Genomic DNA, 14,458 nt, shown 5'->3' with positions numbered 1-14,458 from the left:
TGTTTTAGAATATTATCATCGAGTCCGCGCTTCGCTCAGAATGGAACAGCGGCTTTTACAAGAGAGAGAAAGCATACAACCAGTAAGGGAGAGTCAAAATTACTAATTTTGCGGAACTTTCTTTATTATTAAGCTATATATTTCACAATCTAGAGTTTTAATACATGCTATAAAAACGTTCTATACTTCACACCATCAATATAGGCAGCGAATTCGGCATGCCGGTAGCGAACATGTAGCGAACTCGAACATAGCGAACTCGGCAAGTAGTGGAACCGGCATTAAGCAAGAACTAAAATGAGCGAGCTAACTCTTCATATTTTTCCTTACAAAACCGGGCGAACCGTTTACAAAGTTAGCTCGGCTAGTAGGATAACCCGCCTAATCGGACCACCTTTCTGCGATGGTAGGCTCGACCTCCGAGCCGGGCAAACTTTACTCCAAATAAACACTTTTGCTCGCCCAGTAGAGTCAACTCGGCCAAGGCGAGACAATCAGAGCTTGCGCTAGCGCTGTTGGCTCGAACAAAAGGGTCAACCTTTTTTCTCCATAAACCGCCTCGCTAAAGTTGACTCTGCTGGAGGGACAGATTTTCTCTGGACATTTTTTTTTTGAAAAATAACACGATTTTTCAACTTCTACATTTCCCTAAGCTTAAAACGTAAGATGCGAGGCAAAATCCGAGAGATTGGAGAGTATTATCTTACCTACTATATACTTGATTAAATCTAACTTTTGTGCCTCGAGCTGCGTCCCTAGTTTAGCAACCTATGGAGTGAAAACATGAGAATAGCACAGTAAAATCAGTCTTTTCTAAAAAAAAGAAGTCCAAAACGAATCTTTAAGAGATTTCAAATGTAAAGGCGGGAAAAACCAGACGTCGCCTAAAGCTACGTCGCACGGGACGAATTTTCGCTCGGCTGATAAATTTAGAAGCGTGTAACTTTGTCGCAATGCTCGGGTTTTTTAGGGAACCAATCAAAATTTACTTCCTATTATGGAATTACTGATAAGCGAGATAAGGGAAATTTAGACGCTTCGGGGTTATAAGCTTCTGCACGGGACCGTTCAATATTTTTGCTCCGTTCACACGGCAGTTTGAACGGCTAGGCGTCTAAATTTTCGCCCATTTAGATTGGTTATGTGTGAACGGAATACCTAAACGCAGGAATTTTTTTAAACCGGTCGAAAATTAGTCCGGTGCCGTGTGAAGGTAGCATGAGTATCAGGCCTTCCTTAGGGGGTAGGAGAGAGGAGAACGCTTTTTTTTTTAACGGAAGCTCTGGGCCCAGTTGTTCCAAGGCCGATTAGCGCTTAACCCGGGTTTCTTTTTCTTGTGTTCAAAAGCATTTACTCGGATAATTTTCCCTGTTATTTTTAGAGCTTCCAATCATCAACTTGTAGACGAAAGGAATTAAAACTGAAATGTTTTTTAAGCTTTCATATCTGAATTCAAATCTCGCACTAAACCTGGGTTATCTTAACCCAGCTTTAAACAACTCGGCCTAGAGGTACATTGATTACGGCCGCTACCTTGAGAGCAATTGGAAAACTAAGGGAGGAGGGGTCAACCTCCCCCTTGGAAACATTTTTTCACTCGCTCCAACTTTCTGTCAGTTTCAACGTTAAAGATGGCGGGAGAACAAAGGTATTATTGTTTGTACGGCAAAATACGCTGCTTTCCAGGCTACTATGCGACCTCATTATGCATATGCATGAAATTTTTTTTGTCTATCCAGAAAAAAAGGCCACTTTCTAAATTAAATGCTGGGGTAGCCTGAGAGCAAGCTCTCCGGGGTGCTCTGGCGGCGGGGCGGGAAAAGGAAGAAGAGCTTGCAACTACGTCTCTGGAATTTCAATATCTGCATCAAAAAAGTCGAAGCGAAATGCTTATTGGCGTTGGTGACATTAGTAATGACCTCATTACCCCTCGGCATGTGTTTTTCAATGTTTGTTTACAATCGCGCTCATTTCCGCTTTCCGCTGATTGGCGGAAATCTGACAGCCCACTAAACGAAGAGCCACGGGGGAATTGGAGGTGGAATTGAAATTCCGGAGACGCAGTGGCAAGCTCTCCTTCCTTTTCCTGCCCCGCCGTCACAGCGCCCAGGAGAGCTTGTTCGCAGGCTAATGCTGGGGGTATAAAAGGAACCACGACTGGTACTCACTACATACCTCGGTTTCTATTCTGTTCTCGGTATCCTTTATTCTTTGATCGCGCACTGCAAGCTAAAATGTAGAAAGCAAGACAAGAGATTTGAATAATCGTATATTCACACGATACGATGAATAGGGTCTGAATAACAACATTTAAGTGAGGCTGGTTTCAGGTTTCCGTTGGCCTGAAAAGCTTAAAGTCGAAACTCCCCGGAGTCCCGCAAGCGACCACCCAGTGCCATCTAAACCTAGCGGTCGCTTACCGAACTTGGTGGTTTACTAGATGAGTGTCAAAATGGGTCTCTTATAAAAAGAGCTTAATTACTGAAACTTTTTGCCCAGTTACAATACGAGTAGTGCAATGCTATCAGTGATAGAAACTTTCCTTCTTTCTTCGTTTACTAGGAGTTGAAAAGTACATACAGCGCACATAAATATCATGCAAACCATGTCAACGAAACCTCCCAACAACTCCCAACAGGTTCCAAAATAACAGTGGAAACTTTAATCTCGTTTTCGGGGTCAATTCCTACTCGACCTCAGGGGCCGAGAACGAGGAGAGGACCCTGGGAATGAGGTTACCAACTCGGCCCCAAAGAGTGGTCACGGTCGCTTTCGACACGGGAGGTGTTCGTTTAAATACTAGATGCTCAAACCATAGGGCTTTCACTGGGAAAAGCTAATTGTCACTTATATCCATAATTCCACTGGCCGTTTGGGTCACCTAGATCATTTAATATCTGCAATCGAGTGTATATAATCTCCTAAGAACTATTCTAATAAACAGAGTATACTTAACCTCTTCTTTTATTCGACTCTTTTCCAAGCTGAAGTCTAACGCCATCCCCCCTTTCAGTTTGGCCACCTCGTCCTAAAAAAGAAAACGTTCTCAGTCAAAACTGATTCTTGAGATACTGACGAAACCTTACACAATCTAAAGCCCCGTGCAAACGGACGCAACATTGTTGGCCAACAACTTTGTTGGATGTTACATGTTGCGTCCGTTTGCACACCCTGTTGCATATTGTTGGATGTTGTTGCGTGTTGTTGCGCAAAGTTTGAAACCGGTCAAACTTTTCAGCCAACAACTCCCAACATTTCTTTTGTTCCGTGATCGCCGAAGCGTAGCGCAACAATGTTGGATCCGTTTGCACAGCTCTTCCAACATTGTTGGGGCCACGCACGCTTATTACGCATGGATCACAAAGACTTATGGGTTCTATTCTTCCCACGATGTACTAAAGGTCTCAAACTTGTTGGGAGTTGTTGCATTCGTTTGCACACCACTGCCAACACGCACGCAACAACTCCCAACATTGTTGGCGCAATAATGTTGGGAGTTGTTGCGCCCGTTTGCACTCAGCCTAATAGACAAAAACTCAAGTTTCGTTACCTGTAAAATTCCTTTCAGAGAAGCCACTTCATCTCTTAATTTCTTTCGCGAAAAGGAAAACAGTGCAAACAAAATTAATTGTCTGGTTATTAAGATTTTGAAGCTAAATTACATCAAAGTATAAAATAATAAAAGCCGGGTTTCGAATGAAAGAATTCTAAGTGACGTCTTGGGTTTGTGTTTTCAGTTTGCTGAAAAACTGCCTGTTTCTCACATACACATACGTTCTCATGCTAGTATGTGTTTTTTAGCATTTTACACCAAAAGAATTCTTTCTTGCTCACACGAGTACTGAAAAACGTGACCACTCAAATGAATCAGTAAATATTAGAGTAAAAACACTTTTACCCCACTTTTTACAAAGAAAACCATTTAAAACTTATGAAATTATGTGAAGATGTTAAGTAAATCTTAAAACAACTGTCCTAGACCAATTCGGCCAACTCAACGTTGCACCCAATTCAAACACTTTGGGAATAAAACGTTTTGTTTCAGGAATTTCCATATCATTTAAATGTGACTGCCACATTATATATAATGCAAATACAGTATACGAAGAATCTTAACCCCGGGAGATTTGAATTGAGCACAACGTTGGGTAGCCGAATGGGGTCTATAAATTGTTATGAAAAGCATGTTGATTTATAACTAATCAAATCTAAAATAGTTACCGTACTTGATTTTCCTCTTGAATTCGTGAAAACTTTCCTTGTTCAAGGAGAAACATTTCATTTCTAGAGGTATAGAAAACAAATCACGAAAACATAAAAAGAGAAAAATAGAACAGCCTTTAGTTATTGCTTGCAAAACTCTGCCATCTGATTTTCTCAACATAATTAAGGGCCTGTTTACACGGAGGTGGGGGACCCCAGGTAGGTGAGGTAAAAAATAACCCTCCTTTACATGCAATCTTACAACCCCGCCATGCCGGGGTGCACTTTCTCAAAATGCTGGCAAATCACGAGTTTTGGCGATTAATGCACTTCTACACTCTCTTGTTGCTTTTGCTGCAACCTTCAGTTATGTGGCTTTCTACTGTTAACTTTAATAATGATGCAAAGCCACCGCCAAAGTGAATTTTGCGCGAATTTGATGTATCACGAATCCGACCCCCGGCCAGGCGGGTTACCCCACCTTGAAACGTTTACATGGCAAAATTTGACCCCGGCTGAGAGGGCAACCTGGTCTGGTAGACCGGGCTACCCGCCTTGGCGGGTCACCCCACCTATCATGTAAACGTGATCAAATTAAAATGAGAGATTATATGGACAGGCGGGTTACCCCACCTAAGCGAGTTACCTCACCTAACTGGGGTCCCCCGCCTCCATGTAAACAGGCCCTAAAAGAAGTTTTAAGGCAACAAGTATGTCAGTCTGTAAACTTTATATAAACCTTTAGTATCATTTCTCTTTCCTTTTCCTCTTTCACCATAATCTGGCCCCGGTTGTTCAAAAGCTGGATAGCGCTATCCACCGGATAAAACACTATTTAGCGGATTAGCATTAAGGTGATGTTACTCGAGACGATTCGCAACGACGATTTTTAGCGCAACACAGCGTTGCAATGTTGGAACAACGTTGTAATATAACTACTCAAACCAATGTCGCAACAATGTTACAATGCTGTATTGCGCTAAAAATCGTCGTTGCGAATCGTCGCGTGTAAAATCACCTTTAGGGAAACCAATTGCGTTATCCACTGGATAGTGATTTATCCAGCGGGTAGCGCTATCCACCCTTTGAACAACGTACTGGGGACAGATTAAAACGATCGATAGATAACAAAGTAAAACAGTTGCAAAAAGTTCAACAAAAAAGATTCTCCAAAAGTCAGATAACGGGTGAAATAAAAGAAAAGGGAAGGATACAACGCAAAATTTAACTTTGGCTCATATGCCCGCACTTTCAGAGCGGAAATTTCGAGATATGTCCAGGATCGATCTTGTTAGCAAAAATTTGCTAGCAAATGTTTTTCGCAATTGTCGCAAAAGAAATAATTGAGAACAAATTATGTTAGAAAATCACTAACAAATATCGCAAACATCGCAAGAATAACAAATGTAACAAGAATCAAGACTTAGAAAGCAAAGAAGCCAAGAAGGTCCCCGAAATGTCCGAAAATATCGCAAAAATCGCAAATATAGCAAGGATTTTTCTTGCTAGCTAAAAACACCCGTGACAAACATCGCAAAAATCGCAAGAATAACAAATTTAACAAGAATCAAGACTTAGAAAAAGAAAAAGCCAAGAAGGGCCCCGAAATGTCCGCAAATATCGCAAAAATCGCAAATACAACAAGGATTTTTCTTGCTAGCTAAAAACACCTATGACAAATATCGCAAAAATCGCAAGAATAATAAATCTAACAAGAATCAAGACTTAGAAAAATAAGAAGCCAAGAAGGGCCCCGAAATGTCCGCAAATATCGCAAAAATCGCAAATATAGCAAGGATTTTTCTTGCTAGCTAAAAACACCCATGACAAATATCGCAAACATCGCAAGAATAACAAATTTAACAAGAATCAAGACTTAGAAAAAGAAAAAGCCAAGAAGGGCCCCGAAATATCCGCAAATATCGTAAAAATCGCAAATATAACAAGGTTTTTCTTGCTAGCCTGAAACGCCAGTGCCAAATATCGCAAACATCGCAAAAATAACAAATGTAACGAAATTCCTGACTTAGAAAGTACAGAAGCCAAGAAGGGCCCCGAAATGTCCGCTAATATCGCAAAAATCGCAAAAGTAACAAGGATTTTTCTATCTAGCTTAAAACACCCGTGACAAATATCGCAAAAATAAGAATTTTAACAAAATGGTAGATTTAGAAAAAGGAGAAATCAATAAGGGCCCCGAGATGACCGCAAATATCGCAAAAATCGCAAAAGTAACAAAGATTTTTCTTGCGTGCTAAAAACACTCGTGACAAATATCGAAAAAATCGCAAAAATAACAAATTTAACAAAATTCTAGGAAGGGAAGGATTACCAGGTCACTGGCAATCCCTGCTTAAAAACTTTGGGTATTGCACAGCAACATTCATGTATAATGGCTGTTTTCTTTTTCCCAATGTGCTATTCTTGATATTTTGAACGATGGTTGCGGTGGGTTCTTGGGCATGAAAGTTCTGCTACCAACCCCCTTTATTGCTTAAAATTTGCCCCCTTCTGTGGGCGGCACTCCTTTTTATGCATTGTAGCTGTATGTTGATGGAAGAACGAAGCATACACACATTGATATAACAGTATTTTGGTACTGTCAGTAATTATAAATAGTGTCACGTTTGTAAGTGGTGATTTCATTTTCGCGAAAATGGAACGCATTACAAAATTACTGGACAAGAACGTATCCCAGTTAAGACAACCATTACTATTAGGGAAAAACAGTGATGCGCGGGTGTTCTTGGCCCCTTTCTTGCCCTTCAACAATTCTTGCCTATTCTTGTTACTCTAGCGCAATTTGTGGCATTTTGCCATATTTGGTACTAAATCGTCTTACATGGCAGTAAAATTCTTGTTACTTTCGGCAATCCCTGTTTAAAAAACTATGGGTATATCTTATGACCCGTTTACTTTCCCCCAATCTGGTATTCTTGATATTTTGGAACGAATGTTAACCAGCCCCTTTTATTGCTGAAAATTGGCCCCCTTCTGTGAGCGACAGTCCTTTCTATTTGCGATATTTGTCATGGGTGTTTTCAGCTAGCATGAAAAATCCTTGTTACTTTTGCGATTTTTGCGATATTTGCGGACATTTCAGGGCCTTTCTTGGGTTCTTCTGTTTCCAAGTCTTGATTCTTTTTAGATTTGTTATTTTTGCGATTTTTGCGATATTTGTCACGGGTGTTTTCAGCTAGCATGAAAAATCCTTGTTACTTTTGTGATTTTTGCGATATTTGCGAACATTTCGGGGCCCTTCTTGGCTTCTTCTGTTTCCAAGTCTTGATTCTTGTTAGATTTGTTATTTTTGCGATTTTTGCGATATTTGTCACGGGTGTTTTTAGCTAGCATGAAAAATCCTTGTTACTTTTGTGATTTTTGCGATATTTGCGAACATTTCGGGGTCCTTCTTGGCTTCTTCTGTTTCCAAGTCTTGATTCTTTTTAGATTTGTTATTTTTGCGATTTTTGCGATATTTGTCACGGGTGTTTTTAGCAAGCAAAAAAAATCCTTGTTACTTTTGCGATTTTTGCGATATTTGCGAACATTTCGGGGTCCTTCTTTGTTTCTTCTGTTTCCAAGTCTTGATTCTTGTTAGATTTGTTATTTTTGCGATTTTTGCGATATTTGTTAGTGATTTTCTGACATAATTTTTTCTCAATTATTTCTTAGTAACATGAAAAATCCTTGTTACTTTTGCGATTTTTGCGATTTTTGCGATATTTGCGGACATTTCAGGGCCCTTCTCGGCTTCTTCTGTTTCCAAGTCTTGATTCTTGTTAGATTTGTTATTTTAGCGATTTTTGCGATATTTGTCACGGGTGTTTTTAGCTAGCAAAAAAAAATCCTTTTTACTTTTGCGATTTTTGCGATATTTGCGAACATTTCGGGGCCTTTCTTGGCTTCTTCAGTTTCCAAGTCTAGATTCTTGTTAGATTTGTTATTTTTGCGATTTTTGCGATATTTGTTAGTGATTTTCTGACATAATTTTTTCTCAATTATTTCTTTTGCGACAATTGCGAAAGCAATTTGCTAGCAAATTTTTGCTAACAAGATCGATCCTGGACATAAGTGGAAATTTCGCTGTAATTTAAACCAGCGTAGAACTCGCCTTGCATACGGAATGTTTTGGCTCTTTCTGGCAAGATAGTGAACAGGGAAACTGCGTGAGTAGCTTCAGGCTAAATCTCCAAGGGCGAATGGGTAAGTAAGTCCTCTGTACACAAATGTTCTACAGTTCTGATATAGTTGTACTAAAAATATTATCAGTTGCTTTGATTTTACCTTACTGTATCGACCATAGCATTAAACTTCACCTCAAGTCTCTCCTGAAAAGTTAAAAGAAAATTAAATCTCTAAAAAATCAAGAACTACATCTTTTTAGAGCCTGAAATATTCCTTTTACTGACTAGTAATAAAATGCCAAGTCGGATCTTATACGTTGATATCAGATAGCCTAGATTATAACGTTCTAGTCCTTCTGTAGAGCCCTCTGCCGATAGGCGTGCATACATATCGATGGTTATAAAAGATGGTTTAAAGAAATAACTTTCTTATAGTAACAACAAGAGTCAATCGAAATTGCCTGGGTAAAATACACCCATGTTGGCCAGTCCACTCAGCTAGCCAATCCTTGCCTGCCAGCTGTGTAAAAAATGAATATGAGGAGGTGGGAACGTTGAAATGGAAAATTACAGACAAGTAAAATCTGTATGAAGCTGACAGTAGCCACATCTGTAGTACCCCCTGCAATTACTTACCTCATTTACTGTAAATAAAACCTTTCTTAAGTGGACACCTTAATTAAGCATACAAAAAAAAAGTAACTGACATGGTCATTTTTATTGTTACATGTAAAAACCTGTATTAAACAGACGTTAATTTGTGATTACGCATCACCAACCAAGATGCAAGACCCCATGCAGAGAGACTAAGATTACAAGCCACATGTTGTCCATTCTTATGATAAAAAAAAATGTGAATTTGACAAATGATGTTTTAATTTACTACAGTTCTCACAGTTATTAGATAAATTTTAAAGGAGAGTAATTAATTTAATAAATGGAAAAAATTAAAACTTTCTTGCAAATGAAATTGAGCAGGTGTCTATGCATGCAATAAAGTTTGTCCTAGACTTGAAATAATTACTGCAGCCAATTTTGTTAACTGAATGGATTTTGCTTGGAAGGGCAGAAAAAGACTTAAGACATACAGTCAGTCTTAACTGTTGACTCAAAAGATTCTTGCATCTCTGTAACCAGTGAGCAAAGAAAGTAGTGTACAATAGCCCGGGGCTAGTGGATTTTGCTACTGGGCTAGTGAATTCTGTTTTTAACTTGCCCAACGGGCAAGAGATGTGTTTTGAGGAATTCAAATAACAAGAACTGTGTAATCAATTCTGCTCATCAAAAAGCTTTTGAGGCTAGTTGAAATGACATCTGAGCTAGTAAATGCTAGCTTCAGCTTGCCTGAATGGGAAGCTGTAAAAATGTTTTTTTTGCAACCTGGTAACTGTTGGCAAACCTCCAACTTGTCACAGACATTAGGGCTAAAAAAAACAGCCAGTCAACTGACAATGTCCAGCTAGAATAGCAATTAACTTGTCTGGCCAAAAACTTCGTTTGCAGGTCATGTTGACCAGTCATGCACACTCTCATTCATATATCAACATCCAAATCCTCACTGGTAAATCTTAGATTTTTGTTTCCTTTAAAACACAAGGATGAGTTAACTTTTTTCCCGATATTTTGACTGGTCAGAAACGAGACGTAACCTGCAAGCAAAAATTTCTTTGGCTGGTCATTGTGGCCGGTTACCATCTGGAAAATTAATAACCTTAGAGAAAATGCCTTGAACTTAAACCAAATTCTATTAATTCATTGTTTAAGGAAATGTATGGAGATCAGTTCGGAGAATTTGTATGTGGATATTGGAGCTTAAAGGGTTAACCAGCTCAGCTGAAATTAAATTATTTTATTTTTTTTCACCTGATCTATCTTTGACACAGTGCTGTTTGCCACACTGTGAACACTTGATGTGATTATGTCAACCAAAGAAGCTGTCAAACTTTCAGCTTGAACTTCACTGAAACCTAAAATCAATAGAAATAAATAACAATTAAACTTTTCTTTGCCACTTATTATTAAGTAATAGGAAGACTGTTCACCACCCTCTAAGTTTTTGTACTTATATTTTGATGAATGTATGATTGAACTGGGCAGAAGTGCTGTCAATATGGTGCATAAGGTAGTGGGGACTGGGAGCTCTTACCTAACCCCCTAACCACCCCACCCCAAACCTATTGGACTTTGTGCTCAGTTGCTGATTTTCAGAAGCTTATTAGAAGCTTATACAGGCTATGAGTGTCTTCATTCATCCTTAGTACCAGTAATATATAACCAATATAAAGGAATTTTGCTGTTAACAACTGTAATATTGCTAAATGGAGGTTGGGTGCCTGGAGTATCCAGAGGCTATTCCACTTTTGGTAGCCAGCCCCTAGATTGAATAGTGCCCCCATTGCTGGGATAAAGGTGCAGCCCAGCAATGAGCCCCCCCCCCCCCCCCACCCAAAAAGAAAAAAATAGGACACAAAAAACAAGCACCCACCACACTGAAAAAAAATCACTAGGTAGCTTAAGCATCAATGTACGATGGCGGCGGTTACAAAAACATGACTTAAAAAATGAATGTATGCTGCCTCAAACTTTATTGCCCTTATTCCATCTGATGTTTAATTCGTCAAATGTTGGCAAATTTTTTTGGAGTTGAATTCTAAAGGACTGTATCAAAGTTCAGGAAAAGAATAAGAAAGTTGTTGTCCTGTGTTCATGTCCTCTACAAAATGTGAAATTAGGCATTTTCAAGTCACAGTCGTGCAATGGCGGCTAAGAAATGTATGAAAAAGCATGATGCATGCGCAAAGTTGTTGCTTTGCCAATCTAAACCTACTGCTTTTTTGTTGTTCTCATTGCCATGGTTGTCATCATTGCTTAAGCTCTCTGCTGAAGAAAGAACTACAGGAAGGGAAGGGGGAAGAAAAAATTGGCTGAAAGAAACCTCACAGCGCAGGAACAATGCAGCACAAAGAAAACTCCACACACCCCTGGATCACATGAAGGATGTAGCAAACTAGCAATGAAGATGCTATTGGTTGTTAACTCCTTTAAATTGCAGTCAAATGCATTATTATCACTTTCAATATGTTACAAAAACAACTGTTTGCTCCCCCCAAGACCTACCAGAGAAGAATGACCTTTTTGCTTCATGAAGAAGCAAGACATAAGTTTTACAAAAGAAAAATATATAAAAACCATTATCTTGTAGTCTCTTGACAAGCTTGTGTGTATCAAAATGAAAAATTATTCCACCGGGAGTGATGTAGGAGGAGTTTGACTTTGATCGTTTCCAGCTACCTAGAAAAATATATAACAACAAAAACAACTTCTTGTAACAATAAAGGAAATTATTTATTTATTTATTTATTATTATTTACTGGTCAGATTTTCTGGACACAGGCCTGCCCTGAGGGAATGTGCATGATCGGGACTCAGGTCCAATGAGAGGTGCCATCCCTACCCAATCCCACAACCCGTAAAGGTTGGCCACAGCACTGGGGTCTACGAACCCTACTCTTCTCGAATAGTGGAGAAATCATTTATTAATGATGGTTAATTAACCAGTAAAAGAGATATTGAATGTCCCTTATAATCGACCAAGTGGTCTGGAGTCTCATCTTTTGTAAGATCCGGAAAGCTCTTACCCACCTCTCCCACCAGGCTTATTTTTACGATTTTGTATTTTCAATTTTCACCTTTGTTAGTTTTCCTAGTCCTAGTTTTGTTCCTGTTTATTGTCCAGATATTGGTCTGGCAGTTGTTTAGCACTGTTCAATAAACTCATTTTGCCCAAACTGTTGGGTCGTCTTGGTAATGTGGGTTGATTATGGGTTGGGTTCTTTTATGTCCCACAAGAACAAATCAGTGAAAGTGCTGTGAGACGGGACCTACGGTTTTTTGTCCCTATCCAAGAAGAGAGTGAAAACATCATCATCAGTCCACAAAAGATAGGGTTTACAAAACCTGATGGTTTCGACTTATATGGAGCTTTCTTATATCATGCAAGGTGGGCTGAAATGTCAGTATCATATCTTTTGTTTTGGAATGGGGGAGTGGGTATCAGAATCCTGCGTTATGGAAAAGAGCCTTTTTAAATTGTGCCTTTCATAGGGGGAAGGGGTTGGGGTGGTCACGATAAAATATAACATGTACTATGGATTGGCAGAGCATCAAAATAAGTACACTTGTTATTTTAAGCCTGCGCATTTCCGACTAAGTTTCTTATCTATTGGCTGACTTGGTTAATAATACGGTTGGGCTTTCAAAAATAATAATGCTGTGTAAACGTATCCGTATCAAAAAAAAACTGACAGTGAATAAAGACCTGAACGTAAAAACTAAAAATAAATTACCGGTACCGGAGTTATGAAAACGAGCCAAAACCGGGATAAAATAAACAACCGACTAAAGATTGGAACAATGCGTGTGAACTGTAGAAATCAAAGCTTTACTCTTTAATAAAACACTCACCATTTTGTTGTTTTCGATCAGAAATGTCCAAAGAGGAAGATAAGGATGGCAATCTTGAAAATAGTTTTGTGTGATGGAACCCAGCTGTCTTCCAAAGCCTTCGGAGGCAGGTTATATTTACTGGCTGTAAATCATTGGTAAAAACCGGTCCAAAACGACAGGATTGACGAAATAAATTGAGGCAGCTATTTAGAAGAACGTGACTTGTTTTGAACATCCTAAATATTTAAACTTGGAAGCGGTTACTCTCAGCTCGATACTTGAACTCCTTATAAACACAGGAAAAGGGTAGTACTAGGTGTAAGACTGCCCGAAATGTCCCGAGCCACTGCCCAGTACTATTGCCTAATTTCATACCGCGCGGGAGCCTGGCACTACCGGATTTTCCCGGACTTTTTAAATTCCAGATTCAAAATGGCTTCAAACACAGAGGGTAAAGCAGAGGTCATTGCGTGCAGTTGAAACGATATTGAGGGCCAGATTACTCCAGAAAGTTAATATTCTACAGCAAAGAACAGTTGTTTTACTGCTATGAAGAACTTCGATTAAAAAAGAAAGATCAAATCGCAGACTTTCGCTACTTGGAAGTATTAGAAAGATTCCCAAATAGTTCGAGAAAAAATTTTTGAACAAAGAACCGTCGCATTTAGCTTTTTTCACGGCGCTGGATCTGACCGAATATTGGGGAATGATAAGAGAGTGGGTGTACCTGTTTTTACGAACCGTAAAATAAAGACTACAAAAAGCAAAAAACGCCAGAGTGACCCTGAGTCGTTGAGTGAAAAGGCAACATCGTATTAGGTCGGCAAGAATCACATTAGGTTTTCTCTCCGTCGCTGCGTACTGCGTACGGTCCCAGTGAAAAATTCTAAAGATCGGACCAGAGACAATTCTCACTGAACATAGACAAAAGCAAGTATACTTCAGTCTTAAAAGAGAGGCATTTCTCGTCCGGTAACACTGAAGTTCCTGTGACCAGTCAGACCTCATGCATTGAGCAATGTTATAATACAGAAGTAATTTTTCGTCGGGGGATAAATTGTATATAGTATATAGTTATTTTTTGATCCCCCTGCGTGTGATTCTGTACCTTCCAGTAACATTGCAGTTCTATTAATTTATATAGACACTACTCAAGACATGTATAAATTCATTGGCAAAATGCGAAATGGCAATGGCTTACAAGGGCTCACTTGTTGAGCTGCCTCTTTTTGGAACTTATTGGGTCTACGAGCATCCGGTGGAGCATGTTTACAATTTAGGGTAATCACCTTGTAATTCAATCAAGAATGTCACGTACATCTTCCTTTTTGGCTAACATGCACTGAGTATAGACTAGTCCCTGCGTGTGATTTAAAGAACATTTCTTTTTTCCGCGACGGGAATAATCCAGGTAAGCCTTCTGTACTGCCCTTTTAAGTCTTTGCTCCAGCATACTTAGGTTACGATCGGTACATGGACAATCACACCTGTGTTCTTGCCTACAATGATCCTCTACCATACAGAAGCCGGTAGAATTAAACAGAGGATCCTTTGCTGTCGAAAATTTATAGTCACCTTTGGTTCGAGCGACCTGTTCATCGGAACAACAGACCTTGTCACGGTTTTCGACGCCATCTTGACGAGTAGGCAAACGCGTGAGAAATTACAGTGTTTGTATGGGA

At 39.4% G+C, this 14,458-nt stretch overlaps 1 protein-coding gene across 3 annotated transcripts in view; it reads right to left on the bottom strand.

Annotated features, from left to right (window-relative positions):
- LOC140927661 (mitochondrial calcium uniporter regulator 1-like) overlaps positions 1–13,061 on the bottom strand; it is an 81,482-nt gene extending 68,421 nt beyond the window's left edge. For 2 of the 3 annotated variants that reach the window (XM_073377337.1, XM_073377338.1), the window contains exons 1-6: positions 12,795–13,061; positions 11,520–11,621; positions 10,194–10,297; positions 8,491–8,534; positions 4,227–4,284; positions 3,551–3,592 (exon numbers count right to left, since the gene is read on the bottom strand). In XM_073377337.1, the coding sequence (XP_073233438.1) occupies positions 3,551–3,592; positions 4,227–4,284; positions 8,491–8,534; positions 10,194–10,297; positions 11,520–11,621; positions 12,795–13,011 (567 nt within the window). In that variant the 5' untranslated portion in view covers positions 13,012–13,061. Of the gene's footprint in view, positions 1–707; positions 769–2,175; positions 2,230–2,956; positions 3,029–3,550; positions 3,593–4,226; positions 4,285–8,490; positions 8,535–10,193; positions 10,298–11,519; positions 11,622–12,794 lie in introns of all 3 variants that reach the window. The other variant, XM_073377336.1, reaches the window with a different exon arrangement.
- Positions 13,062–14,458: the final 1,397 nt, after the last annotated feature.

Source organism: Porites lutea, chromosome 2 (assembly GCF_958299795.1).
Source record: "Porites lutea chromosome 2, jaPorLute2.1, whole genome shotgun sequence".
Taxonomy (NCBI): domain Eukaryota; kingdom Metazoa; phylum Cnidaria; class Anthozoa; order Scleractinia; family Poritidae; genus Porites; species Porites lutea.
This window is presented reverse-complemented; position numbering and strand designations above follow the sequence as displayed.